General features: G+C 55.6%; 1 protein-coding gene across 5 annotated transcripts; it reads right to left on the reverse strand.

Moving 5' to 3' along the window:
- Positions 1-5,445: 5,445 nt before the first annotated feature.
- PATZ1 (POZ/BTB and AT hook containing zinc finger 1) lies at positions 5,446-24,444 on the reverse strand. 5 transcript variants are annotated; one of them, XM_070399236.1, is made up of 5 exons: positions 22,444-24,084; positions 20,961-21,024; positions 14,741-14,912; positions 8,420-8,557; positions 5,446-6,972 (listed from the first exon to the last, which is right to left on the reverse strand). In XM_070399236.1, the coding sequence occupies exons 1-5, from the start codon at positions 23,712-23,714 to the stop codon at positions 6,557-6,559; spliced, it is 2,061 nt and encodes a 686-aa protein (XP_070255337.1). In that variant the 5' UTR covers positions 23,715-24,084; the 3' UTR covers positions 5,446-6,556. The 5 variants fall into 5 exon arrangements, with proteins under 5 accessions (XP_070255337.1, XP_070255336.1, XP_070255338.1 ...); XM_070399235.1 differs by having other exon boundaries at positions 5,446-6,975; positions 22,444-24,083; XM_070399238.1 differs by having other exon boundaries at positions 6,858-6,975; positions 8,420-8,492; positions 22,444-24,086.
- Positions 24,445-27,525: the final 3,081 nt, after the last annotated feature.

The following is a 27,525-nucleotide window of genomic DNA, read 5'->3' on the forward strand; positions in this document are numbered from 1 at the left end:
CCTTCTCAAACCTGGCCGGCATCCCCTCCTCCTCCAAATCATCAGAGCTTTTATTTCCCTTTACTTCTCATGTCATTTTCTCTCTTGTGGTGCAGATATTGTGTAGGTGTATGTCCCATGTCCTGTACTACTCTGTATGCTTAAGCTCTTGGAAGAATTAAGTCCCTCCCGGCACACAGTATGCATCCAGAATACCTGTTGAATGAATTAGTGGCTGCTCAGTGTCAAACACTATTCTAGGTATTGGGAATACAGAGATGAATTACCTTTGCATGAACCCCATTTGCAAGGAAACCTGGTCTCCTATGGGGCGATCCATAAAAAAGATAATGGAAAAGTAGGAATGTGTGTAGAACAGGAAGCTGGCCTAGAGGAAGACAGTCATGAAGCCCTGGGCCCCATGGTCAGACAGGTCAGGATTCATGTCTTGGTTCTGCCACTTCACAGCTATGTGGCATGGACTCTGTGAGCCTCAGTGAAGGTAAAGCAGTATCTACCCCACAGGGTTGCTGATGTACAGAAGGCCCCTGGCATGGGTGTGACACCGCCTAGTGATGTAATAAATGAAAGTTGTCTCCCTTCTGGGGGGCAAGGGAAGCTGTGCAGTTGAGGGGCCATCTGAGCGGAGCTTTGAAGAATTCTTCAGATAAACAAAAGACAAGTACTTTGTAGGCAGAGGAAACTACATGAATAAGCAAATCGTTTGTCATCATCCAAAAAAAAGCTTTAAAAAAAAGTTAACCTAGCCCCCCCCCCCCCGCCCCAATGGAATTTGTGGCCCTTAACATGGACCCCGAAGCTTCCAGCAGGCCCAGGGCTCAGATTTTGACTCAGAAAAGAAATGCCCTTGAAGGAGGAGAGGGGATGTCAATAATCATGCAGTTTTCTTCTCGGTGCCGCCACGGGCTTAGATCTCAGCCTGGTGAGGACTGGCCTCAGCCAGAGCAGCAGTTAGGGAGGCAGCGGGCTTTCCCTGAAGCAGAAGTAAGCTGTTTCCTGAGGTGCCCATCCACAGGATACAAAGCAGCTGTATTCAGAGGCGCCTCCCTCCACACTGCCTTGTCCTCAACAGAAACTTGTTTTGTTAGGATGGATTAGTCTCTTAGGTAAATATTTGGCATTTCCTTTCACATCAGTTTATCAAGAGATGCAGATCCAGACATTAATTATTCTGCCCCCCCTCGGTCTCTTCCTCCCCCAGTGAGAACCGGTCCACAGCCTGTAAGAGGCACCCTCCACTCTGGGAGGGGTCCAGAGAAGAGTGGCAGGTGGCCGTGGGAGATGTGCTACGTAAGGCCTAGAGGCCCTGCTGCCAGGCTCTCAATTATGTGAACTGGGGAGTCACCAGCCCGCCTCCTCCAGGAGCGTGGAGGGATCAGCAAGACTTGGGAACATTGTCACTCAACGTTAAGAGGACATGACTGTTTATTTACTCCTGCAAGAGACCTGTGAAATCCTGAATTATCTGCCAAAACCGTCGCCCTCTCCTTAACCCTGGTGCCTCCAAGTACAGCCTTTCACAAAAGCCAGAAAGCAGAGGTAGATAAGCAGCCAGAGAGAACCGAGTGGACAATCACAGGATTCGACGACTGACCTCCTTCAACATTTCCTCCAGGACTGTCTTCTGCCAGCTCCCTGCGGACCTTCTGCCCTCTGCCCTGCCCACTGTCCTGCCCCTACCCTCAAAAGGAGGGTGAACTGGGTAGGAAATTCTTATTCTGAGCACATTAGGCCCATCTTTGTGCGGACTCTGGAGTTCCTTAGAGCAATCTTGGTTGGGGGACGTGGCACTGCATTCCACGTGGATCAATGGATTGATTGGCAGGCCAAGAAATCACAAGCTCCGGGTGTCGGATTAATTTAACTCACATGCACTGTGAGCCTGTGGCTGGCTGGGATTTGAGTCTGGGTGACATCCAAGATCTGAAACCAGGGAGGGCCTGGAGAGGCAGGAAGAGACGCGGGTCTTGGGCAGTGGCCGGCAAACTGTGTCCCGGGGGCCAGACCCAGCCTGCCACCTGTTTTTGCACAGCCTATGAGCTAAGAATGGTTTTTTACGTCTTTTAATGGTTGGAAACATCAAAAGAAGAGAATTTTCTAACATGTAAAAATGAAATGAAATTCAATTGCAGTGTCCATCAATGAAGTTGTCTGGGACCACAGCCATGCCCATCCACTTACGAATGTATTGTCTTTGCCTGGCTGCTCAGCAGCAGAGCTGAGTAGCTGTGACAGAAACCATATGGCTCCCAAAGCTGAACGTGTCTACCTTCTGGCTCTTTACAGAAGAAGTTGGCTTATCCCCGCTGTCATTCATTTTTATGAGAGCGTAGTCTGGTGGAGGAGGTAAACAAAAAGGGAGCTTTTTGAGTGTTACCTAATGTGCTTTACAGCTACGAGTCCACGTAATCCTCACAGCAGCCATGTGACTGAGAACTGTTATCCTGGTTTTCCACATGAGCAAACGGAGAAGCACCCAGTCAGAAGGGGGTGGTGCTGGGATCTGCCCCCGGCACTGGGACCATCATGAACCAGGGCTCAGTGACGATGACCAGGGAAGGGGCAGAAGCAGTGCCGAGGCAGGCAAAGAGGTCGTGAACAGAGTAAGATTCAGAAGCACAGAGCTGTTAAGAAAGAACCTCCAGCCATCGCCAGTTTGGCCTCAGTGGATAGAGCGTCGACACGGGGACTGAAGGGTCCCAGGTTTGATTCTGGTCAAGGGCATGTACCTTGGTTGCAGACTCCTGGCCCTGGTCGGGGTACTTGCAGGAGGCAACCAATCGATGTGTCTCTCTCACATCTGTGTTTCTCTCGCCGTCTCTCCCTCTCTCTCTAAAAATGGAAAAATATCCTCGGGTGAGGATTAAAAAGGAGGAGACTCCAGGTGGAGGGTGTTCCGTGGGGAAAGGGAGGGCGCTGGGAACGGTTGGTATTTACTGAGTGGGAGGAGCTGAGCCCAGAAACTGCAGTTGGACTGGCTCCTTGGCGGGACAGCTCTGCCTGGCGGTGCCTAGAAAACAGGCTGCGGCTGGTGCCTGGCACACCTTCACCCAGGGGGGTCGGTGAGGCTTGGGGTGGGGTGCAGCTCATCCCCGGTCAGTCCGAGTATGAAGCATATGCTTACTCACACTCGGTCTCTGGACGCTCCCTCTGGCACTGAGCCTGACCTCCTCGGTGGTCATTTTCTGCTACATTGTCAGGCCTTCATGCTGGGGGCCTGGCAGGGCAACCAGAGCCTCCTCTGTGCCAAGTACTGAATTGGGTATTTATATGTGTGTGAAGGCACGACCTGTGGCTAAGGGCTTGGGAATAAAGGTCAGAGAACAAACGAGTTTAAATTCTGGCCGTCACTTACTGTGACCTGTGAGGGAGGGTGCCTCTCACCTCTGGGCCTGTTTTCTGTTTGCCCGTCTGCAGGAGGGGAGAGTAAGAGAACCAGCCCCCCCAGGTCATGCTGAGCATTAGGCACCGAGAACGGCAGCTCCTATGATGTCTCCCTTAGTCTTCACAGCCCATTTCACTGATGAGGTGACAGGCCCAGAAGTTTGCCCAGGGTTGGCAGTGACCAGATGGTGGAGCTGGACAGCCAAAGCTCAGGTTCTCTGCCCTTGACCATGGCAAGAGAAGCCATTCCACCTTTGTGTACCCATGTCCTGCACAGCTTTTCCCCCCACGGTCTGAAGGGCATGGCGTATGGAGGATGGGTGGAGGCTGGGGGTGCTGGGGACAAGCGGGGACACCTCCACTCGCTGCTCAGGCCTCCAGACGAGCACTCTGGAAGCAGCAGCAGCTGCTTGCTTTGTTGTTCCGCTCCTGCCACTGTCCACAGACACAACCAGGGGTCTCAGGTGGGGAGCAGGACCTAGCGTGTCTCAGGCCTCTGGTTCAAGGCCAGGTTCTCTGCAGTGTGACCCGCTGGCAGAATCTGTGGTGGTCACAAAGCTACCTGCCCACAGCATCTCAGCACTCACACCAAACAGCCCAGGCCTCCACCCCACACATTCCACAGCCCAGCAGTTTACCCAAGATTTCACGTAGGTGGTTTAGAGGGTTGTTTTTAAAAAAAAAAAAATCCAGTTCCGAGCCCGCCTTTAAACCAGAACAGCGTAATCACTGATATTCATGTGAGTCTAAATCACTGGGGCTTGTTTGTTCCTCCTGGTCTGTTTTTCTCCTTTACCACTTTTTTCTACCTGTTTGGAGGTTAAATGCTGTTTCTATTAGTTTAGGGGTTTCCCTCTTGCCTGCTGTGAAGTCATCCTGTTCCCACTCTGATTCTTGTCCCCATTAACTCCCCACTGTGCTCACTTCTTGCCCCTTGTCTGCTGTTCTCTTTCCCCCTTCTCTTCAGGCATTCACTGCTGAGGTTGCAACCACCTTTTACTTACCCCATAGGTGACCCGGGGTTGGGGGGAATTCAAGTTGCTAAGCTTCTTAGAGCCCCGTGGCCATGAGGATTTTCAGCCTGCACACTGTCCCTCCTTAGGTCCTAGCAGCCAGTGCCCTCTAACTCCAGGTGATTTTGTTGTTGTTTTTTTGTTTTTGTTTTTTCATAATTTGTTGTTGTTGTTGTTAATCCTTATCCCAGGATATTTTTCCATTGATTTTTAGAGAGAGTGGAAGGGAGGGGGAGAGACAGAGAAACACTGATGTGAGAGAGACACATTGATTAGTTGCCTCCTGCATATGCCCCAACCAGGGCCAACGATCGAGCCTGCAACCTAAGTACATGCCCTTGACCGGAATCGAACCTGGGACCCTTCAGTCTACAGGCCGAGGCTCTATCCACTGAGCCAAACCAGCAAGGGCTTAACTCCAGATCTTCTCTCCCAGAGTCCCGCCCCCACCTCACACCTTCCAGCCTTGCACAGTTTTACTCCTTGGACTTCTCGTTATCTGAACTCAAGTTAAATCTGCTTACTTGTTAACTGTCTCCCACTAAGCTCCACAAGGGTGTCCTTTCACCACTGTACCCCCGGGTCTGAGGCTGGGCATGGCATACAGCAGTGAAGACAACAGGAGCGAATATCTGTTGAACTAAGACAGTGGTTCTCAACCTGTGGGTCGCGACCCCTTTGGCAGTCAAACGACCCTTTCACAGGGGTCGCCTAAGATCATCCCTCATATCAGATATTTACATTACGATTCAAAACATAAGCAACATTACAGTTATGAAGTAGCAACGAAAATAATTTTATGGTTGGGTCACAACATGAGGAACTGTATTTAAAGGGCCAGAAGGTTGAGAACCACTGAACTAATGGGTGAATGCTGGCAACTCAGTCCTCAGCGGGAACAATTACCTGTCAGTCCCAGTGCCACCGGTGCCACGAAGAGGAAGATAGGTCTCTTGGGATCCCCTCCCCACCCGAGGTGCAGGGGCGTGGACCGCCCACCCTTTGGGTCCCTCACAGCTGAAAAACCAGACTCGGGGAGCAGGGAAAGTAACGTACTAAGGTTTTTAATACAGTCTGATCAGATCAATTCACATCACGAGGTCAACCTGGGCTTGCTCACATGTGACACAACTGAGGTACACAATGTCCCCACCTGCCAGCTCTCCTGTCTTCCTGCCTCCCAATAGCATTGAACCCCCTACCTCCCTGACCAGACTGGCATTTTTAAAATTTTGCATAAAACTATTTCTTCCATAGACTCCAAACAATCAACTAGCCAAGTTAATTATGGTACATCTAAACAAAGTTTAATACTAACCCTAACCTGTGACTGCGGTTTACAAAGAGCTCTGTATCACCTGGGATAGCTTTCAGTAGCAATTCACTACAACTGGTCCTAAAAAATAATAACAATAATAATAATAATAATTAGAGAATTAAAACCCAACAGCAAGTTGAATGGTTAAAAATCACGTAAGAACTGGAATTTGGGGTGGGAGTGTCCTCAACAGCTAAGCTTGTCCTAGTAGCAAAATGCTAGACTCCAAAGCAGGGCTCAGAAAATTCTGGGGCCCTCCAGGTCAAGGGTCAAGCTCAGGGGGGGCCCTTGGAGGACACTCGCCCCCTGGTCCATAAGATGCTGTAGGCTTCCAGCTTCCTTCAAGACAGTGGGGCAGCAGAGTTGAATACATGGGTGGAGACCCTACTGTGTTTTCTCTTAAGGGATATGAGATGAGGGAATGAGGGATCAGAGAAGTGGGAGGGGACCAGAATCACTGAGGTCCCAGAATGCCGTTGGGTGTGGGTTTGGGATGGGGGTCACTAAGAATTGAGCACCAGGGATCCCAGCTTCTGCTCACGAGAGGAGAAACTGGAACTGGTGCTGCCTTGAAGGCCTATGTAGTGTTTCCTGCCCTTGCCCCGTGCTGGGCCTCGCAGACATTTCTGCAGAGTATCAGATGAGGATCTATCTAAAGACCACTGGGGGGGGGGGGGGGGGGGGGGGTGGAGAGGGATGGGATGATAAGGTGTGGGGGCGGGGTTTAAAAACGAATAAAAACCTCTCAGCTACAGAACCCAAAGACATCACTTCCCTCCGCATTCACAGCATTTCTCAGCAGTCCCCGGACAGCCATCCCCACAGGGACGCAGCCTCTGCCTCACTTCCCCTCTGGCCCCATGGGCTGCTGGTCAACCTCGGGATCTACTAGAGACGAGGCGAACGCCGACTGCACAATCTGAAACCCGAAGGACTCGAGGAGAGACATGTTCTGCTGGGGAGAGAAAGGTGAGCCGAGGGCGGGGCCCAGGTCCCCCAGGGGGCCCCCGAGAGCCCGGACATGCACCTTCTGGATGTGTTTGTTCAAGTAGGACTTGGAACGGAAGAAGCTCCCGCATTCGGGGCAGGGGTACTTCTTCTCCCCGTCGGACTCTATTTTGTTTTTGGGGACCGCCATGTCGCAGGAGAAAGAGCCGTTGGTGTTCTGCTTCTCCGGCGTCTTCAGGTCGCTGGCATCCGAGAGGTCACCGTAGGAGTCGGAGCTCTCAATCGGATCCTGATGTGAGCATTTCTGGCCTTCTAGGAGAAAACAGAACACAGAGGCGAGATGAGGCCAGGCTCTGGAGCGGCCCCTCCTGGAGGGGCTGTGAGGGACCAGCTCACAGGCCTGTGGAGGGCGGTCCTGGCAGAACCCACCGAGGTGCGGCTGGTCAGCCTGGGGGTCTGACCACCTACGGGGCTCGTGAGACAGCAGGGCCCTGGGGCTGCCAGCCTCCCTCGCTGAGGACTCTTCATGCAGGTGTGCACGTATAGCTCATCATCATCTCAGCCTGCTCCAAGGAAGGGGGTTCAGAGAGGGGACCTCCACTGCTTCTCCCCAGAACAACTCAAAGACCCCCAACTCCTAGGCCCTGTCTTGGGTGCCTCTGAAGGTGAAACGGCTGTTCTGATGCTGCTGGACAGGGATGTCAGTGGCCTCACCTCTGCACCAGACTAGCTGCACCCTAGCAAGGCAGAACCAGAGCCGGGGATCCTCAAGTCAGCAGACACCAAGATGGCGGAGACAGAAGCCAGTCCTTTTCCGAGGGCTGCAAACACAAGCCTGCCCTCACCGCCTGCCTTCTGCCAAAACCTTTCCTGGCCAAGTGGCCAAAGCACAGAGACTCAAGCAACTCTGAACAACTCAGCTGGCAGGTTGTCCCACACAGAGCCCAGGACAAGCTGGACCGCCAGACAACCCTCACTGCTCTGCCTTGCCCGGCCCACAATGGAGTCCTCCACCAATCAGCAGCTTCCTGCCTGGGTTCAGAGAGCCATGCCGGTTAGGGAGGTCTGTGATGGGAGCGTGGAGCATGCCATCTCTGCCATCCACCAAGCCCCTGGCATTATCCCCAAGGCAACCACAACTTAAAAAGACCACAAAACAACCGGAATCAACGAGTGAAGGTAGGGCTGAGGGAGCTCTACGCAAACCAACTCGGAGTCAGAGGCAGTCAGGTAGTTCACTGATGGCCATGCATCTCACAGACACAGCCAGAGGCCCTATGGAAAGGGCGCTCACAGCAACCAGTCACACCTATGAAGGGGGAAGCCAGCCCTGGGCTCCCCCTGCCCAGCAGGAGCAAAGGAGAAAGCGTTCAGCTACAGCTCCACACCACCCTTCCAGGGCCACAGGCAACAGACAGGCCCACAGTAACTCATCATGCAGGGCTCCTCCTCCTGCCCTGGGCTGGGACATGTTACGCGGGGGGCTCCAGACAGCAGGCCTGGCCAGGAGCAAGGGAGGAGGGCTGGGGAAGAGGAGGCGGGGGCTGGATCCTGGCAGGGCCCTAAAGCCTCACTCCCTGCCCTGGAGTGAGCTACCCACTGGGACTCTGTCCTGGAGGCCACTGCCACTCAGATCACCGAGCCTCCTCGAGGCGGCCAGCAAGCCGGCAGCCTTCCCGCCTCCCCACACCCGGCCCAGCGCCCCCACAACACAGTCTGCGCAGAGAAGCAAAGTGCAGAGCAAGGGGTCGCTTGCCTTTGTTGCCATAGGTCCTGGCGCAGTGGAACGCTGCTCCCCCATTCGGTATGGGCTCCTGGTGCCTGGAGACCTGGGGAAGGGGAACACCGTGGTGGGTTTTAACATGGACCTTTAAGTAGGAGGCAGAGGAGAAACCTAAACAAGACAAAAGGAGATGAGATCCCGCGGCCAGCACCGAGACACCTCTCTGCTTCCCCCACGCCTCTCCGCTGGCCGCTCTGGCCAGCATTCCCAGGTCAGCTGCACCTAGAAGGGGGCCCGCCTTGGCTCAGAAACAGCTGCAACCACAGGAGCCACCTGGCTCAGGAAGAAGGATGGCACTGTCCTCGAATGGGTTCCTCTGCAGAGCCCACTCCACCAGGCTGCGGTGGAGGGCCCAGGCCAGCTGCCTGGACAGACAGATGGTCAGATCCTGCTCCGGCCGGGCCAAAGGCCAAACGCCTCTAGGCTTGCTTGGCCCTCAGTAAGGAGTGGTTTGAGTGGTCCCACAGCCCGTCAGCTGTAGGGACCACAGCTAGAAACGGAGTCAGAAAAGCATACGGGCAGCCACGGGCCGCCAGCCACAGAACGCTCGCTAACACTTGTAAAGGCAAACGGTACCACAAATCAGATGAAGGCCAGATGAAATCCCAAGGACTGCCTCCGGGAGTACTCCTGCTTCTATTTCTTAGGACATGTTCTAGGTTCCTACGTTTTCCACCTTCAGAACAACTGGATTTAGTAACTGTTTATAGACTTTTTGAAGAAAAATAGGAAGTCATGTTAAAGGAGTGTAGTCATCTCTTATTCATGGTGGTCTTGTGGTTCACTTTTGGAGCATCCATCGGGTTCACTTAAGGAAAAAACAGGGATGATCTTTGCCTTTATTTTGGGGAAGGGACGGTCCAGCCATCTTGAGGCCACTCCAGCCCAACCCAGATGCTCCAGTCAGTTTGCGCTGTGTGGTATCTCAGGCTGGGAGGAGTAGATCTTGGGCCAACTTCCACACCACCCACAAGCCTGAGGATACGGAACCAGGTGGGCAGGTCAAAGGATTTCGGCTTGGGTTCCGCAGGAAGAAGCTGTGTCATCAAGCCCCATTCATGGCCGAGGATCAGCAAGTGCCTTCAGCAGGAAGCGAAGCTTTTTAGCATAAGGCCCACATGGAGTGCCAGTGCCTTGATGATGTCCTTTCATTCACTCAGACCGGCTGACAGGTTCTCAGGTACTTTCATTCCCCTTTAAACTTACAGGGTAACCATGGGATCCATGACTAACAGGTCCGAGGCTGGAAGTTCTGTGTAATGTCTGCACAAGACTCACTTTAAAAAGCCTGAACTGGCATGGCCTTTGGAACGACAGTGAAAGTTACCACGAGCTTCCTCACTCCCAAACTCCCAGGGTCCTTCCTTTCCCTCTAGAACTTGTTTCCTAAGCCCATTTCTTCTAGGAATTACTTTTTCTACCCGAGTAATTTACCCAGTAAATGTTCTCTTGCCAAAAAAGAAAAAGTTCACCTTCAGCAAGTGGTGATGGTGTGCCAGGGCCCAGCACATTGCATGCAGTATTCCCCCAGCCACGCTATGAGCTGAGAATTATTATACCTATTTTATAGATTACAAAATAAGAGGCTTGGTGAGGTTAAGCAACTTGCAGTCACAGGTACAGCTACCAAATGGCAGAGCCCGGACTCCAACCCCAGGGCCATGTGGTCCTTAACCACTGGGCAGACTCTTTGTTTGTTTGTTTTTAATATATTTTTATTGATTTCAGAGAGGAAGGAAGAGGGAGATAGAAACATCAATGATGAGAGAGAATCATTGATTGGCTGCCTCCTGCACACCTCACGCTGGGGATCAAGCCTGCAACTCAGGAATCGAACCGTGACCTCCTGGTTCATCGGTCAATGCTCAACCACTGAACCACACCGGCGGGGTGGGGCAGACTCTTGTTAATGGTTCCCGTGTCTTGGCCCTGGCCCTAGAAACATCCCTTGGACTTTTTGCAATCGGTTTCGTGATCACCATTTACACTCATGTATCTCTCTTCCGTTAGAATGGAAGCCGTTGACGTGTGGGAAGCTTCTTTAACAAACACTCCCCTGACAACAGTGCTTGGTGGCTCTGGAGGAAATGGGGGATTGAGTGAAGGTTCCTTCCTTTCCTGACACAGCTCCTTCACAGACCCACTTGGGCCAGAGGCCGATGTCCTGCCCTGCCTGGCAGAGCGAGCTGTCCTGTGCTGTGATGAGGGGTCTGCCTGGGCCTAGTTACAGGGCAGACTGGCTTATCTTATGAACATTCCTGAGAGGAAGGATGTAGTCAGGAATGAGTCGAAGAGGCTCATGGGAAAGAGGATCTCAGCCCCCTACTCAGCATAGATATCAGGGACTTTCTGATGATCCGATGCCGCCACTGTAGAAGGGAAATTTTTTCTTTGATTTTCATCCCTGGTGAGGCCTCTGCAGTGGTGTGGTGTCCCCAGGCAGGTCCACGGCAATAAAAGGGGAGGAGAAAGGAAAGAAGGGGCACCAGAAATTAGTATAGTTACTCCTTCTGGGAAGAGCTATGTACCAGGGGAATCCAGCAGATGCTCAATGAGAACTTGCTTATTTTTCCTGAAAAACGGGCCGAGTAACACATGGCTGGGTCCTCTTGACTCTACCCTGCTGCAGACAGCGCTATCTATAGCAGAACCACATGGCAGGGTGGGAGGAGTGGATCTACAGCTGCCGCGTGAAGCCCAGAATTTAAACACAGAGCAACTCAGCAGCCAACTGTTGAGCTAAAACAGAAGCTGAGTTTCTGAGAAGAAAACATCTTTTAAGTCAGAAACATTTAGTTGGAATTCTGAACTCACCTGCCCATTCGCCCCTGATTAACCAAGAACCAACAAGGCGGCTGGATCCAGGCACCAGAAGGATGGCGACACCGACCACACACGTGACTCCACTAGAATCACCAAGCCGCCCTCCCTCGCATTCTAGAGATGAAGATTTTATTGCCAAGGGCTACCCTGCTCCTCCACTGTGTTTCCTTGTCTGTTGCGCTGCATTTCACACTCCAGAAGCAAATCCTTTCTTTGCAAGTTTCCCATCCACGCAGGGGTCGCTTTCTCCTTGTCCAAACCTTGGTGAGGCCACGCTCAACTGAGCGGTGCCAGATGGGGCACTAGTCGGTTTGTGTCAGCTCAGAGAATGGCAGGCCGTCTGCGCCCAAGACTGGCATTGGCGACAACTTGTACGCCCACCTCTGGGAAGAAGACTTCCTCTACCTTTTAAGCAGTGATGTTGGAGACCAGATGTTGTCTCTGTCAGAGCACATTCTCAATAAGCAACCCCTCTTCCTCACATTGGTACATACGCATATACACAAAGACCCTGCTACAGAAATTTTAAAAGAAAGGTAGAAAACTATGGTGACCTACTGGATCCTTTTCTCCCCCCCCACTGATCAACTTAACTGATATCCTCAACTCGAAAATGAGGGGACAAACTTTTCTCACCATCTTCCCACTACAAATTCTCTTCCTCTCCAGGAGGTCTGACCCGCATCTCGATAGGTCTCTAGGACAAAGACAAGGTCGTCTGCTCAAGCGTGGGACTAGAGCAGCCAGGCTGCCTCTAATCTCTCCATCCTTCACAGGCAAAGACTGAAAATGGCAGGTCCATTAGTAGTTAAGTTGACTGCTTACGACTTGTTGGGGCCTTGGCAAGTGCGGTGCAGCCAGTGGGAGCACTGTCCCATGCTCCAAGGGTTGCGGGTTGGATCCCTGGTTAAGACGCACGCGGGAGGCAACCAATTGAACCTTCTCTCTCTTTCCCACCCCCCACCCTCCTCTCTCTGGAATCAATTAAAAAAAAAAAAAGACTTGTTGGGATTGAAGGATGTCAGAGGGCATTTGGAAATTCATTTGGTCCAATCTCAACCATCTGACCAGCTGGCTGGACATTAGCCTTTGCTCAAACCCTTGTAGAGTTAAGAACATCCACTTATTGGTTCAGCTCCTCCCCGAATTCACAGCCTCAGTGGCAGGTGGCGGGCAGGGCAGATGACCCAGACTGTCTGCATTCTGATTCCAGTGCCTTGATGTCGTTGGTGGCATTTTCTTCCTGGAAAACCTGCCTTCCTCTTTGGTGTTCTTTCCTTTTTTTTTTTTTTCCCCTGTTGGAGTCTCTTTCTTTTTCTGCCCAAGAAATGAGTCCAGAGGTAGAATCCTGTTCCTTCTCTTCCTTCTGAGTACGCAGGGTAGGCTGGACCAGAGCCCTCTTTTATCTTCTTAGAAGAATGGGACTTCCTGCTCTGACTCAGACTCAAAGCTGTTTAGCTTATGATCCAGATGTAGTGTTGTCTTCTCTGAGATAAGGTGGCCTCTGCTTTTACTCTTCCGTTGTCTCCATCCCAGTCATGGAGCCTGCGGGCTGCTGCCCAAGGCCTTTCCCAGCCCCAGGAAAAACAATTCCCCACAGACAATAGTTGTTGGCTTTGCCACATCAGCCCTCTTGTAACTGGGCCAACTTGCCCTGCTGTTCCCTGCTGCTCTCAGCTCTTCTTTCCTCGGGAGCTGAGCCCCCACGGGCTGTGGCCCTGGATCTCCCACCAGTCCTCACCCCACTCTGCAATCCGGGCGAGGCTTTCTGGGTTTCCTCATTAGCATCTTTCTCCACTCCTGTTGGTTCCTGCTTCTGGGCTCTGACCGCAGTTCTGAGGCTGAGAACTGCAACCTTGAAAACTTGACAAAAGGCCAGAGGATGGCATGTGGTGGCAGGTTTAGCGTTATTTGGGGGTGCTGTTAGGAAGCCAGATTAGGATGAAACAAGACAGAAAACTTTCTAGAGCTGGGGCAGCCACAATCAAGATGGTCAGCTATACCCCGATAATTCCCTGTATGCACAACCCCACCGCCTGCTACCCGGGGGAAATTCCTGCCAGAAGGGCTCTGTTGACATGTCAGAAAATAGGACAGATGCTTAAGCGGCTTTTATTACCACCTCCTGCAGGTTTCTTGGTGATGCAGACAGTGACACCCAGTGGCCTTCAGGCGAACCCCAAGTGTGCAGCAGGAATACCCAGCTGCTCAGCAGTCTCCCCCACCAGCGACCTCGGGGCACACAGAGACAGCACAGCACCCAGAGATTCCAGCCAAGGGCTGCAGGGATGTTTGTTTCGCTTCGTCCAAGCCAGGGTGTCAGCGCGTCTTTCCTAACAGTTACAAAGTGTAAGAACGGGGCCTCCCACGTGTGCAGCACCTTGTGGGGTTCAGTTAACTTCCATCTACTTTGTGTGCCGGGATCCTCACAACACCCCTGTGAGGTAGACAAGGGGGGGGTGTCCTTACCCCATTTAAGAGATGAAGAAACTGACGTTTAGTGGAGGGAAGAGGGGTGAGGTGGAAGCGGCAGAGATTTAAACCCTAGGCCCCCCTGATTCCTGGTTTAGTACTCGATCCACTAAGCCACACCCAACACTTCCAGAAGCATCGAGACAAGGGTGTCCCAGAATACGGGACCTCCCAGCAGAGTCCACACCCGGCCAGAGCCAGCACACCGTGCACAAGCATCCTCACACCCACTACCGGCAGCTGCCCAACCTCCTCCAGCAGAGACGTGGTGCCAGCCTCCTCCACTGACACTGCGCGTGCAAAACACAAACCTCAGCCCTTCCAACTGCTGACAGACAAGCCCTGGCAGAAGCTCAGACCCAGGACAGGCCTGACTTCACCAACACAACACCCGGGCCAGAGCCAGAGCCACCTGGACCCACCTCAGCAGCAAGCGCGCTCCCCTGCTCAGAACACCTTCCACTCTCCTTTCTCGTCAAGGCCACAATCTACCTGGGTTTGGGCTTTCTTCTGATCATTTGTGCTACATACAGTTTCTTTTCTGATCCTTATCCATCGCTAGACTCAACTTCCTCCTTCCCTGGCTGCTGAATTCCACATGCCAGGGAACCAGCCAGCCAAGCCCTCAAGCAGGAACCCTTTTTCTCCCCACTGTGGGGTCTAGTGACTCTCTCACCAACATCAATACTTCCGTGGTCTCTCCAACTGCATCCGTCCTGCCACCTGAGCAGCAGATGTTCCGGGCCCAGCTTGGGAACAATACCCTTGCTGTTCCCACTTGCTGATCTCTTGGGAACTCCCAATCCAAACATCCTAAGTCTCTTGGGACGGAAGGGGTGGCAAGCAGCTAGCTGGGCAAGGACCATCTATCACTCACTGGGAAGGGAAGGCCGGCCGTGCGCAGGATGGAGTCTCTGAGGCGGGGTGGTCCAGAGCCCCCAGCCGCCCACACGAGCTCAGGCCCCGCCTCCGGAAGTGAGGGGACCGCAGGGAGATTACCTCGGTTACAGATGCTGCAGAAGTTGCTGGGCCCCTCGCTGTGCTTCTTCAGGTGGTCCGCCATGTACGCCGCCCGCAAGTACTTGCCGCACACCTGGCAGGGCACCTTGTCCTCGTGACAGGCCAGGTGGGAGCGCAGACGGTCTCGGGTGGCAAAGGAAGCGTTGCAGGTCTGCGGGCAGAAAGGAAAACGGGGTGAGGGGAAAGCTGGCATGCCGTGCCTGACTCCTCACCGAGCGCGCCGTGAAACAAAACCACTTCTGGCCGACACATTCGACTCCTTGTACAGAGAGCTTTAGAGCACGGCCTAGGCTCTCCCCCCCACAGGCCAGCCCGCTGCTCTCACTGCCCACACGGGACACTGGCGTTGGAATTCCTGGTTCCCATGACTACCACAGCACGGCATACTATGCTCCCCTACAAAATGAAGATGATGCATTTGTTCATTGGTAAACATTCAGAATTGACATCAGTGGCATTGACTGTAAGGGAATTTACACAAGAGTTACTGGCATACAAACAGACCAGTCTTCCTGTTCTCCATCCTGGGTTTCCCTAGTTGCTTTATACAAAGAATTCCATTTATTCCCTTTATTCAAAAGTGACTGTTCGTCTTGGCCACAGGGAAATGAAAAGGAAAGGCAGGACAAAGCCCATAGATTACTCCCATATCCTCGTGAGTCTGTATTGAAAAAGCAGCCCCTAACATGATAGCGTCACTGCTGCTAACAGGGCAAAGAGCAGAGAGAAGGCGGGCCAGAGGCTTTGGGAGCGTTTGTGAAATGTTAAGTTGGGGGAAGTGCTGGTAAGAACATGGAAGGTGATGCTACCCTACATTGATTGGCACTCACTCCGTGCCAGGCGGGCACCACGCTTCGCCTTTTAGAGGCACTTATCTCACGCGGTCCATCCTTACAGCAGCCTTCCGGGGGAGGCCGTGTTATCACCACCTTCCAAGAGTGCGGTCACAGAAAGTTGTGCCGTGACCACCAACTCATGGCCAGGTCCCAGGGGCAGATGACTCAGGTGATAAGGGTCAGCACCCGCACCCTGGGAGGGCAGGCCCAAGCCCCGGGCATTTCCTGTGTCTGGAACCTGACTCGGTCTCAGTCCCTGATCTCCCTCCAGCACCCTTTCCTCAGCTGGCGCTTGCACGGGCCTGGGGGCCACGGAATGTCAGGGAAGTCCTCAGGAGAGTTCAGTCTGGCGACTCTCCGGCTATTTTGATTCTATGGAAGTGTTTCCGGGGTCCTAGTCGAGTCTGACTCATTTCTCTGTGTATGTTTATTGTTGTAGAACTTCAAGAGAAAGCAGCCTGCCCCTTTAAGTGCATTACAGATGGAATGTTAACCCACTGAAGACCTGCTACCCTGTTAACTTGCTCCTACTGTGTCAGTTCAACAGAAGCATATCCTGAGATCCTTAAGGTACACTCACCTATTTCCTTACTGCACAAGTACAGTTATCTATCTCCTTACTGTCCAACCAAAAGCTAGAAACAAACCCACGTGATACTGCGCAGGCCGAATGTCACGGCTGCTACCCTAATCCCCAGTGTCTGTGCATCAGGACAGGCCTTGCTGTTCTGTCATTATCTTTTAAGTAAACGTTACAAATCTGAACAGAACATTGTATACTAACAAAAGACCGCTTTTATTTGTTTTATATATTGAGTTTATTCGTTTGACAAACGAGGAAGCTGAGTTTAGAAAGTGATTTGCCTAAAGCACATTCGGCTACTAGAGAAAGCAGCGGTCTGAACACCCTGCCACACCAGACCAGGACCCTACCGATCCCGCCGGCTGCCCCGGGGTCCCTGTCTTCCCTGAGGTCCTGCGGGGCAGACGGAAGCCCTGAGAGGACACGGGACAGTTGGCCTGTGAGCCACCCGAGCCTGTGCTCTCACCATCTCTAGGCTCAGGAGAGGTCGCTTCTGGTCAGTGAAAGGTGCCGAGACTTTTTAACACCGTGTATTTGGTGGCCAGGGCTCCCCCGACAGGAAGAGGTGACAGGACTGTGCAGGGGAACTCGAACACTTAGGTGCCTTGGAAAGCATCATGGGTGCTTGGTCTCATGGCCACAGGTGGGCCCCGCCTCGTTCCGGGACCGCTAGACCCAATTATAGGCCAGAGTGAGGGGGGAGAGAGACTGAATCTCCACCTGGCCCCCCGGCCTGTGAACCAGAGCAAGGGCTGCTGTCAACACCCTCTGGAGGGTGCACCTGTCGGTTTATCCACAGTCACCTACCCACCACCCCTGCAATGATGAGAGGCCGTGTGGCCTGTGCCTCAGAGCTCAAAGGAACCACACATGGCCCAGGTGTGAGAACGTGCAGCTGAAAGCGCGCATTCAGGACGGTCACCCGAGTTCCCCGGGAGAGGGTGCCACTAGACGGATATGAAAGAGATGCCTTGTTTCTCTCGCCAGCCTTCTTTTGGGACCTGTCCCTTAAAGCACTGCCTGTCATACTTTGCTGGCTCAAGATAATGGACCGCCAAACCTCAATTATCCACAAGTGGATTATCCATCTGGAGGATTAGCTAAGCAAAATTAAAATCTCAGACCAGGCCGACTCCCCCCACCCATCCTCCACTGACGATCTCTCCAGGAATGAAGGCTAACTTCAGCCTGGGCAAACATCATTAGGAATGTAAATCTGCTGCTGAGAAAAAGACACACAAGCACAACAAAAACTTTCACCGTGTGACAAAGCCAAACTGGAGCGATTGTTGGCTTTTCTGCGCCAGAGTTGACCCTTCTTGGCCGAGTCCCCAAAGTTTTCTGGGGGAATCTTGAAAGTGTGTGAGTCTGAGTCTACACTGCCAGAAGTTCAGAGAACACAGGACATAAAGAGGCTGGTCACATGACCCAGGAGAGGCGGGACAGATGCCAGTGGCTGAGGGGAGACATATCAAAGAGGGGGTCACCCAGAACCGCCATGCGGGGGCAACTCCAGAGAAAGGCATTTCCCTTCCAGGAGACAGGGAGGAAAGGGACCCTGATGGGACAAGAGTGAGCCTGCAGTGAGCCACTGATTGCCGGTGGCGCTTGGAACGGCTGCCCTGCGCTCAGGCAGCCTGCTATTGCTAAGCACAAAGGCCGGGTCCCAGCCCAGCCAACCTGAGCTTGGGTCACGTCTGCTCATCACCACTCCACACTGAGCCCCAGACATGCTCACTTCCCCACCCACCCCCAGGTTCTCCCTATCCCAGACTTCCTAATGCTGTTCTTCCCAAGGGTGGAGCAGCTCAGAGAGCCCAATGGTCCCAGGAACTAATCACAACTGACCTCGGGTGGCTTTGAAGTTGGCCAGCCTCAGGGGATGTCCCAAGCAACCTCTCCACAGCCCTGGAGAAGTCTACGGGCAATGCATGGAGGCCCGGCACCAGAGGCCTTGCTGGCCCCCTTCTTCCAGGCGTCAGCTCCCTTATTCCCACCCCTAGCCATTCCTTCTCTAACAAGCTACCCCTCCAGCCCAAGCCCCCGCACTAGCCCCTGAGAAGTGGGGCCACTGGAAGCAATGGGAGATTTCTCAGCTGCTCTAGCCTCTCCACTTAGGCTGAGCTCCAAGGGGGAAATGTCCTAGCCCACGGCATTGAGAGATGCCGCCAGTTAAGGACTCTCAGGCCCGGCCCCGAGGCGACTTGTGTGTCACTGCCAACCTGAGGGTTCATGCCCTGACATTTGGCTAGCCCTTTCACTCAAGCTGTGGCCCAGCCTTGGTAACTGGCTCTCCGTCCTCTGTGGCATCAGGAGGGGCCTCGAGGTACATGTCCAGCTTTGCCAGGGGCCCAAGGAACCAACTCCCAGAGAGCGATAGTCACCTCTGAGGCTTTTAGAATACCCTCCATGCAAAACAGATGCCCCTGCTGGTTAACCAAGCCCAGGCACACCTGACGGGCCAGCCCCGCACATGGGAGCCAGCATGCCTTTACCTGCTGGGTCACCAGTAGAGGAGTTCTGGCTATGGGCTGGAGGCGGGGCCAGCAGGTCTGCGCGAGGGCTGGTTGAGAGGGCGTGGACACCCAGGGACAATGATGTCAGTGTTATGACACAAACCAAGGACAAAACACACAAAGCCTCAAATGTTAGAATTAAAACTTTTATCATCACTCCTGTTACCCCACGGAGCCCGCGGGGGCTAAAGGGCACACCAACAGGACCCGAGAGGGGGCGTCTACATACATCTGCTTTATCAGCCCCCAAAGCTGTATGCTGGGGTGACCCAATACAAAGCTACTGGTTAGTCTAGTTCCTGAGCAGACCTGCTAATAAACCTCGAAAACACAAAAGTCTAATTCACTAGCCAGAAATGAAAGCAGGACCTGTCTGAGGGGAAGGGAAGCGCAGGGCAGCGGGGGATGACCCAGCTGGAGTGGCACCAGCGTCTCCTCTGGAGGGGCATTCACTCCCAGGGTGGGGGGAGGGGTGGCCAGGCCCCATTCTAGAAGACCCCTGCCTTAGGGGAGGTGATGCCGGGAGAGGGGAAGCACTGAAGCCAGTGGCTTAGTTCCCAGGAATGCACCAACTTCCACCATCACCCAGGCAAGGAGGGACCCCAGGGGGACCTGAGCCTGCATGGGTGGGGACATAGGAGCGTCTTGCTATCCCATCTGGGGTCCCTGAGCTGGGAAAGACTCCAGGCCACCCTGGGAGGAGCCAGGCGTGGTGGGTGGGAAGCACTCTGCTGGCCTCTCCCAAAAGCAAGGGTCTCAGAGCAACCACCGCTCAGAGCCGGTCCCTCCACCGAAAATCCTCTCGGGGAGGCCAGGCTAGCCCACAGGCCACTGGGGAAAGGCCCGGCTGCCCTCGGGGGCGGCCCAGCCCTGCCTCAGATATCCCGGAGGGGCTGGGCAGAAGAGAGCGTTGCTGGAGTGTGCTGGGCCCAGGTTTTCGAGGGCTGGGAAGGATTTTTTTAGAGAAAGGGAAAAGGCGGTGTCAGGAACCGAATGGGACGACCTCCACAAAGCAGGCTGGGCAAAGTCCCATGATGGCAGGTCGCTAGGAAGAGATTCCAGGGGCGGCAGGCCGCTGCTGCTCCCAACCCACACCTGGAAAAAGGGCAGAGAGTGCAGGTTACCCCCCCAGGCCACCGGGCTCGGCCCCACTGCCCGCTGGGCTCCTCCTACTCTGCCAGGCTCTCAGCACACTACCTGGGAGAGTCCGAATGTGCTCTGTGACGAGAAGATCAGAGACAGAGAGAAGGCAACCAGGCACAGATGGACCCCAGCAGCCCCACCCGGGTTAGCGTCCTCCGGAGAGGCCACCTCGCCTCGCTATGTGAACACCATCCGCGCTGGCCCCGGAGGCCCTTTGGCCTGCCTGCCACACGTCCACCCCTCACTGCAGGTCTCCCTGAGCCCTCCCTCCTTGCCACCAACAGGATGAAGAGAAGCAGGCTACCCCCCAGAGGTTGCAGTAAGCACCCCACAACTCGGCGCCCCCTCGGATGGCAGGGACTTGGCACCGGAGAGGGGAGGTAACCAAGGAGAAGAGAGAGGCGTGTTTTCCATCTACACAGGAATGCTCAGTGGCCAAGAGAGGACACTCAAGTTTCTGGGTGCCACAGGGCCCCTCGGTATGACTCAAGCAGACAAACCAAGGGTGAGAACCTCGCCCAGCCTTCCCTACCGACTGCTACGCAAAGAGCTCACTCACAGGAGAGGAAACCACCGTGCTCTCCAGTCCTCAGGAGGGTGAAACGGGTGCCAGTGCTTGGAGATCAGACCGCCCACCCTCTCCCCCGCTTGCCGACCTCAGGGGACTCCAACTTGGGTCAGGCTGCCTGACAGACAAGGGGAAGCATTCCTGGCTGGACCGCCAGGAGCCCTTTCCAACCCCCCTCCCCATGTGGCCTCTGTACACTGCGGAGAACCAGAAGCCGGGCCCAGTGGGGTGCCAGTGCCCCCAGGGCAACACGTGTGCCATGTGGCCCACCATCCACAGAGCTGGCCAACACCAGGAAAGGAAAGCTAAGCAACACAGGAGACAGGGTGGGAACCAGGACCCAACAACCAGGAAGGAGGGGACGTCAGCAGTGGCGGGAGGGGGGCAGGGGGAAGAACAAAGAAGAGCAGACGGAGGGTGGAGGGACAGAGGAGGAGGTGTGCCAAGCGGTGGTCAGTCAGCGGCCCAGCACACGCGGCAGCTGGCTCGTGGCCGGCCTGTGAGAACAGCAGCATTCTCTCGCAGCCCAGCGCTGCCCTGGCCCAACCCCTACCTGACACTTGTGAGGCCGCTCAGAAGTGTGCACCTGCTTGATATGTCCATTCAAGTGATCAGGCCTGGAAGAGAGAGAACCAAGACAGGCTTTAAAATCAGACCTCAGAAAAGGGGGCTGCACTCTTGGCCAGAGCGGCCAGACCCCCCAACCCCCCAACCCCACCGGAACCCTGATGGAGAGCACGCCCTTCTCCCCCTACCCCCCCCCCCCCCCCCCCCCCCCCCCCGCCCAGCATGACAAAGACAGCTTCACTACTCTGGCTCCACAGGCCCAGGCCTCTCTGGAGGGAAGGGAAGTGAGTGTTTGTCTCTGACCTTGCCTACCCACCTCCCTCCCCCACAGAAGCTCAATGATTTCCAGGACCCTGAGGAGGTGGCTTTAGAATGAGACAAGCTGCCTTGCTGCAGCCTTTCCGGGAGGGGGTATGTGTGATTCATTGTCCAGACTAAAGCCCCTTAGAAACTCAGTATTCCCCTCCCCCAGCCTCTCCCGCCGTGGCAGCCAATGAATGCCACCCAGATGGAATTCAGTCCCCAGAGGCCAAGGGATGGAGCCTTAAGTCCCCAGCTGGGCTGGTAAGCCAGATGCCCGCCAGAGCAGGTGGGCAGGGGTTGCCTGACCGGTAAGACTGGTTCCTGATTGGGGCCCCTCTGAGGGAGTTCTCCATCCCTGGGTTCCACACACAAGGTCCTTAGTATCCAGGCAAGTTAAAACCAGCCTTTTATTCTGGATATTCTCTCCAGAGGAGGAACAAAACAACCCTCCGCTCCCAGACAAGTCCTCAGTTCCCTCTCAGGACCACTAAAAAGTGCATCTAAGAGCCATCCTGCCCCTTCCTCTATGTCCTGCAGTCATAAAGGGGACCTGTGGGGTCAGCGAGGCTCGGGAGCCACCAGATCAGAGCTGATCAAAGATTTCAGTGTTAGGAAGAGACTCTGGGTGCCACGCTGTGTGCCCAGGGGGCTTTGAGGGGCAAAGCTGGAGTTCACTGATCTATGATCGCCAGCGCTGTGCTGTGCTGTGCGCTGGGGGAGGTGGTGGCACAGCAGCGTCAGGAGTCTGACATACACTTGTTTCTGTTTCAGCGTCTCCCCCGGCAGCCATTCAAGCGGGGAAAGTCGCTGGAGGAGCCCAGCCTCCCGCCCCCAGAGGGGGCCCCACGCCTGGTGCCGGAAACACAAAGGGAGCCCAGGGAGAAGAATGGTGAGGCCCGGTGGCTGTGGCCTGAGGAATCCGGGCCCCTTCCCGCCAGGCCCCAAGGAAGAGAGACAGTAGGACATGCCTGGTGCCAGAGAACTTCCCTGGGGAAGAGAAAGCAGCTCCTTGGCCGCACCATCTCAAAAGCAGGGCCGTGAAAACACTCCCCAAACCAGGCAGGCCTCGGTGAGGTCAAGTAACCCCCACCCTCCCAGATCTTGGCAAGGAGCTACCCCATGGGTCAGAAATAGACAGGTCGTGGGGGAAGGGTACCATGTCTCACCTGGAGAAGCCTTTCCCACAGCTCTGGCAGATGTAGGGCTTGCCCACAGACCCGTCGTGGGACCGCACATGGTAGGACATGCGATCTTTTCTCTTGAACCTCAGCCCACACACGGGGCAGGAATAGGGCTTCTCCCCCGAGTGGGAAAGCTTGTGCCGATTGAGATGGTACACATCACGGAAGATCTTGCCGCAGATTTCACAGGCCACCTGCTTCCTGGTCCGGCTCCTCTTTCTGGGTCCATCCGGGTCCTCGGAGATGGGGAGCCCATTCTCACCCAGCCTGGGAGGAGGAAGGTCGATGTAGCCCAGCTGGAGGCTGGTGACACCGTGCTGGGCCTCGTGCTGCCGGAGCCGGTTGGCATCAGTGAACACCTTCCCGCACAGGCCACAGGGAAGGATGCCTGCCTCCCTCAGGCCCCCTGGAGACCCGAACATTGAGTCCAGCAGGTTGGCCTTCCTTGGGCGGCCCCGGCCTCGTTTGCCAGTCAGGGGAGGGGCACTGGATGCCACATTGGGGAATGGGGAAGTCAGCAGTTGGGGGGACAGAGGTCCGGCCACCATGGGCAAGCGGTCCACCCCAGGTAACACCGGCAAGGAGGCTTGGCTGGCAATGGCCGCCCCAGCTGCCCGAGCTGCCTCCTCCTCGGGCTGCATGCTGCCTGCAATGCCATTGCTGTTGGCTGCCAAGGCTGCCCCGTTGGTCATGTCCAAAGGGAAGCCCAAGTCTGAGGTCCCAGGGGGACGAAAGAGCATGATGTCAGCCCGGGCAGGGGGCACCAGGATCTGCACATTGGACTGTTTGATGACTTCCTGGCAGATCTCAATGACCGACCTCATCAGCAGGAACTTGGCAGCCGTCATGAGCTCGGGGAAGCTCTCCAGGCGAACCACGATGCGAGAAGTGTAGGCGAAGTCCAGGATGTCCCCGAACACCTTGGAGCTGATGGTGTGCATCTCCAGCTCCCGGCTGCCCCCAGCCCCGCCGCCCGGGGCCGCCGCTGCGCCCCCCACGTCAGCGGGACCCCCGTCCGCAGTTCCGCCATCGCCCAACTGGGCGCTGAACACCGACTCAAAGTACTCGCTGCAGGCGGCCAGCACGGCGCGGTGCGCAGGGAAGCTCTCGTCTCCCACCCGCAGGAGCACGTCGCAGAAGCGCCCGCCGTTTTTGCGCTGCTGGTTCAGGTTGTGCAACATCTCGGTGCTGTGCCTGCTCACCTGGTAGGTGTAGCAGCCCGACGGGCCGCAGGAAGCGTCGTTCACCCGCTCCATGTCCGCCGCCCCCTCCCCACACACCCGGCCGCGGCGCTTGCCCGCCCCTTTCCCTTCCCCTAGGCAGGAACAAGAGGGGCGCAGCGGACGTGTCTACACTCCCCACACGTGCCGGCCCCGGGCTCTGTAGTCTCGCAGGTGCGCCGAGCGCACACGCCCCCTGCCCGGATCGTACTGTCTAGACCGCAGGGCGCACCACCCCCCACATAGCGGCCCCTACCCCTGCTGGATCGCGCGCTCCTCTCTCCTCTCCGCCCGCCCGCCTCCCCTTCTTGGTCTACCTCCGGGGGTAACAGAGCAAAGAGGTGCGCCCCTCCTGCAAACTCGCCTGCCACCTCCCCTCCCGCCCGCCAGGCGGCGCCGGCGCGCAGCCAACAGGGGCGCGCGCGTGGGGAGGAGGAGGGGTCTGCCGCGCAGGCGCGCGCGCCGCGGCTTTTCCCGGGCCCGCTGGGGGCGCGCGCTGCGTCCCCTGCAAAGCGCGAGCCGGGGCGGGGGCGCCGGAGCAGAGGAAACAAAAGGCGAAGGCGGCGGCGGCGGCAGGGCGCGCACTCGGGCGGCAGCACCGGCTGGGTTCCGAAGCCTGGCGGGCGGAGGCGGCGGCGAAGGCTGGAGCGGGCGGGCGGCGGCGGCGGCAGGGTGGGCCCGTCCCCGGGCCGGGCGAAGGCGGCGGCGAGCTGCGGCCCCGGGCTCCGTGTGTTCGGAGCGGAGGAAAGATGGCAGCGGCTGCACTTCCTCTTGCACTTTCACCCCTGGGGGGAGGAGAAGGAGGGGGCGATACCAACAACACCCCCCCTTCTCGCTTGCAGGAAAAAAAAAGAAAAGGCGAGCTTGGTGTGGGGGGTCCCCGGCGCCCCCGGCCCTGCACGTGCGCACCCGGATTCCTGGCACCGGCCGCCCCGCGCTGCAAACTTTCCACTTTCTTTGTGCCGAGCGCCCCCCCCCCCTCACCAAGCGAGGATGCACGTCCCCCCCTTCCCTATTTATACAACCCCCCCCGCAGCTCCGCTCCCCCCGCTTCCTGCCCCCCCTCCCCATTCTCCAGCTCCGCCAATGCTAGCGCAGCTGAGCCCCCGTCCGGCCCCCGCCTCCCCACCCCACCCGCGGGGCTAGGGGCTGCAGTCTCAGCCCCCCCGGACCAATGCAAACGAAGCGCCGAGCCAGCAAACCAGGTCCCACTGCCCCTCCCTCCCCGCCGAAAGTGGCTGTGTGCGGACCGGTGGGGGAAGGGGGACTGAGGGGTGCAGATCTGGGCCCCCAGCCCTAGCTTTCGATGTGCTCCAGTAAATGAAACGGGCTTCGGCTACCCTTCAGAGCCCACCTTTGATGCGCGAAATGCCCAGAAGTCGCCTTTCCGCTCCCAACCCTAAAAAGAGCCCGGGGTCCTGGCAGGGGGCAGGCCGAACCTCCCGAGCCGCTTCTGCACCCCGCGCACCGACCGATCCGAAGGGGCTGAGCATCCGGGAGCTGGGAGAAGAGGCCATCGTCCAGCCTCTCCCCCAAATCCCACGCCGAGCCTTGTGCCCGGGGAGCAGGGAGGCAACAACATAGACGCCAGGGCGATGGACAGGAGCAGGGACCCGCGCGCCCCAGCACTGTCCCCTGGAGAAGTGAGGGTACTGGAGGGTCTGGGGCGCTCCCTTCGGCCTATTGAGGCCGGAGCATCCCCGGCGCCCCCGGAGCGCTCGGGCCATAGGCCCCGCGGGCAGGCCTGGGCGCTTTGTCCCCGGTTGGCCCGAGGAGGATGCCGCACGCGGGTTGGACCCCGAGGTTTGCTGCCGGAGAAACGCGACCGCCGTGGGGCCGCCCGGCTTGGAGCTCTGAACTGCAGGCACCGCGTGTGCGGGCGGGAAGTTCCCACAGTTGCAAAGAAGGAGCGAAGTGTGTGTTCCAAACTTTCCACGGTTCCAAACTCCAAACTGAGCGCTTCCATTAAGAGAAGCGGAGGGCGGGGGGGCGGGGGAGGAGGAGGGGAGGGGAAGCATTCTGGGGATTAGCATGCAAATGAGCGGGCCCGGCTTCCAACTCCACTCGGGATTCCAACCGCCGCCAGCCTGCCCTGCGCCAAGACACGCGCGCCTTGGGGGCTTCCGCGAGTGGCGCCGCGGGAGGACCCGAGTTCGAATTCGAGACTCCGCTCTCCAGTTATGTGGTCTGGCGCCGGTCAGATGGCCTCTCTGAGCCTCTCGGTTAAACAGTTTCCCCAATGTGTACACCGGTGATGGCAGCACCTGTCCCAGGAAGTGAGGATTCGAGGGTCTTTGCACCGCACCTAATTCTGGGCTGGATGAATTAGGACCTTCCTAGGGCGTAGTTGGTGGTAAAAGGCTGTTGGAGAGAGAGAGAAAAAAAAAATGAAGCTTAGAAACTTGGAGGAAAATTCCTGGACCCGGAGCCAGACTATTTGTGTTTGTTCTAAGCAAAAACGTGCTGTGTCACCTCAGGCTAGTGCATTAACCTCCCTGAGCTAGAGCTCGGAGGTTCTTGGGTGGGTTCTGGAACCGGCAGGGTTTTTTGTGTGTGTTCCAGAGTGCTGCTGGGAGCAGCCACAGAAAAAGATGAAAGGGATTTCATTACTGAGTGCCTATTGCTCTGCGCACATCCTCTCTCCAAGCTGGACATAGCTCTTTCCATTCTACCGCTAAAGAAACGGAAATGAGTGACTTGCCCAAGGCCAGACAGTAATCCAGCCGGTTAACCTGAGCATGCCCCTGCCTTACCAGTGGCTTCTGGACCTACTTACTGGCTCCTCCTGGAAGGAAGAATAGCTCTCAATCTGCTGTGCTTAGAAAGGGTGCCAGCCCTGGCCAGTGTGGCCCAGTTGGTTAGGTGTCCCTCCTGCGCATGAGAGGGTTGGTTCATTCCTGGTCAGGCACATGCCCAGTTGCAGGCTCCATCCCTGGTAGAAAAAGGTGCTGTGACTGGCTTCACCCCACAGGGTTCACCCTATGAAGATAGGTGCACAGTGCTCTGAGGAAAAGGGGAGAGGCATCAGCCCCATTTTGCAGATAGGAAGCCTGAGGCCTAGGATGCCACCATGGCGATGCAGCCAGAGACAAATCCACACTCCAGTTCTGCAAATTCATATTCCCTCTGCATGTCACCTTGGCAGCATAATTGTACAGGAGGACTGTAATGATCTCTCAACTTCATCCATGACTCGACCTTTAGTCTTGCCCATCTCTTAGGCTCCCAGAATTCCATTCTATAACTTCAGGCTTCAAGACATTCTTAAAGGACATTTTTTTTTTTTTTGGTAATTGAAGTGAAATTCACATAAAAGGTAACCATTTTAGGGTGTAATTCAGTGGCACATATTACATTCACAATATGGTGCAAGCAATACCTCTATCAAGTTCCACAACATTTTTGTTAACCCAAACGGAAAGGAAAAATTGCATACTCAGGCAGTCACTCTCCAGTCCTCCCTCCAGCCCCTGGCAACCACCAGTCTGCATTCTGTCCCTAAGGGTTTATCTGCTCTAGATATTTAATATAAACGGAATCATGCGATATTTGAGCTTTTGAGTCTGGCTTCTTTTACTTCGTATAATTTTTTTGAGGTATCAGTACTTCATTTCTTTAAAAGGCTGAATTCTATTGTATGGGCACCACCTTTTCTTTATTCATCCATTCATGGCCTTTTGGCTATTGTGAATAGTGCTGCTATGAATATTCGAGCACAAGTATTGGTTTACCTGTTTTCAATTCTCTTGGGTGTATACCTACAAGTGGAATTGCTGGGTTGTATGATAATGCTAGGTTTAACTTTTTGAGAAGTCATCAAACTGTTGAAAACAGCAGCTGTAGCCAC

Source organism: Myotis yumanensis, unplaced genomic scaffold, assembly GCF_028538775.1.
Source record: "Myotis yumanensis isolate MYYU_CA2020_CCGP unplaced genomic scaffold, mMyoYum1.0.hap1 SCAF_19, whole genome shotgun sequence".
Lineage (NCBI taxonomy): Eukaryota > Metazoa > Chordata > Mammalia > Chiroptera > Vespertilionidae > Myotis > Myotis yumanensis.

Excerpts from the sequence above, each read along its gene's own strand:
- PATZ1 (XM_070399235.1), bottom strand. The coding sequence starts at position 23,714 with ATGGAGCGGGTGAACGACGCTTCCTGCGGCCCGTCGGGCTGCTACACC. Across the intron at positions 14,913-20,960 it reads AGCGGCCTCACAAGTGTCAG|ACCTGCAACGCTTCCTTTGC; the intron begins GTAGGGGTTGGG and ends TTCTGCCCGCAG. Across the intron at positions 8,558-14,740 it reads CTGCAGCATCTGTAACCGAG|GTTTCTCCTCTGCCTCCTAC; the intron begins GTAATCTCCCTG and ends TGTCTTGTTTAG.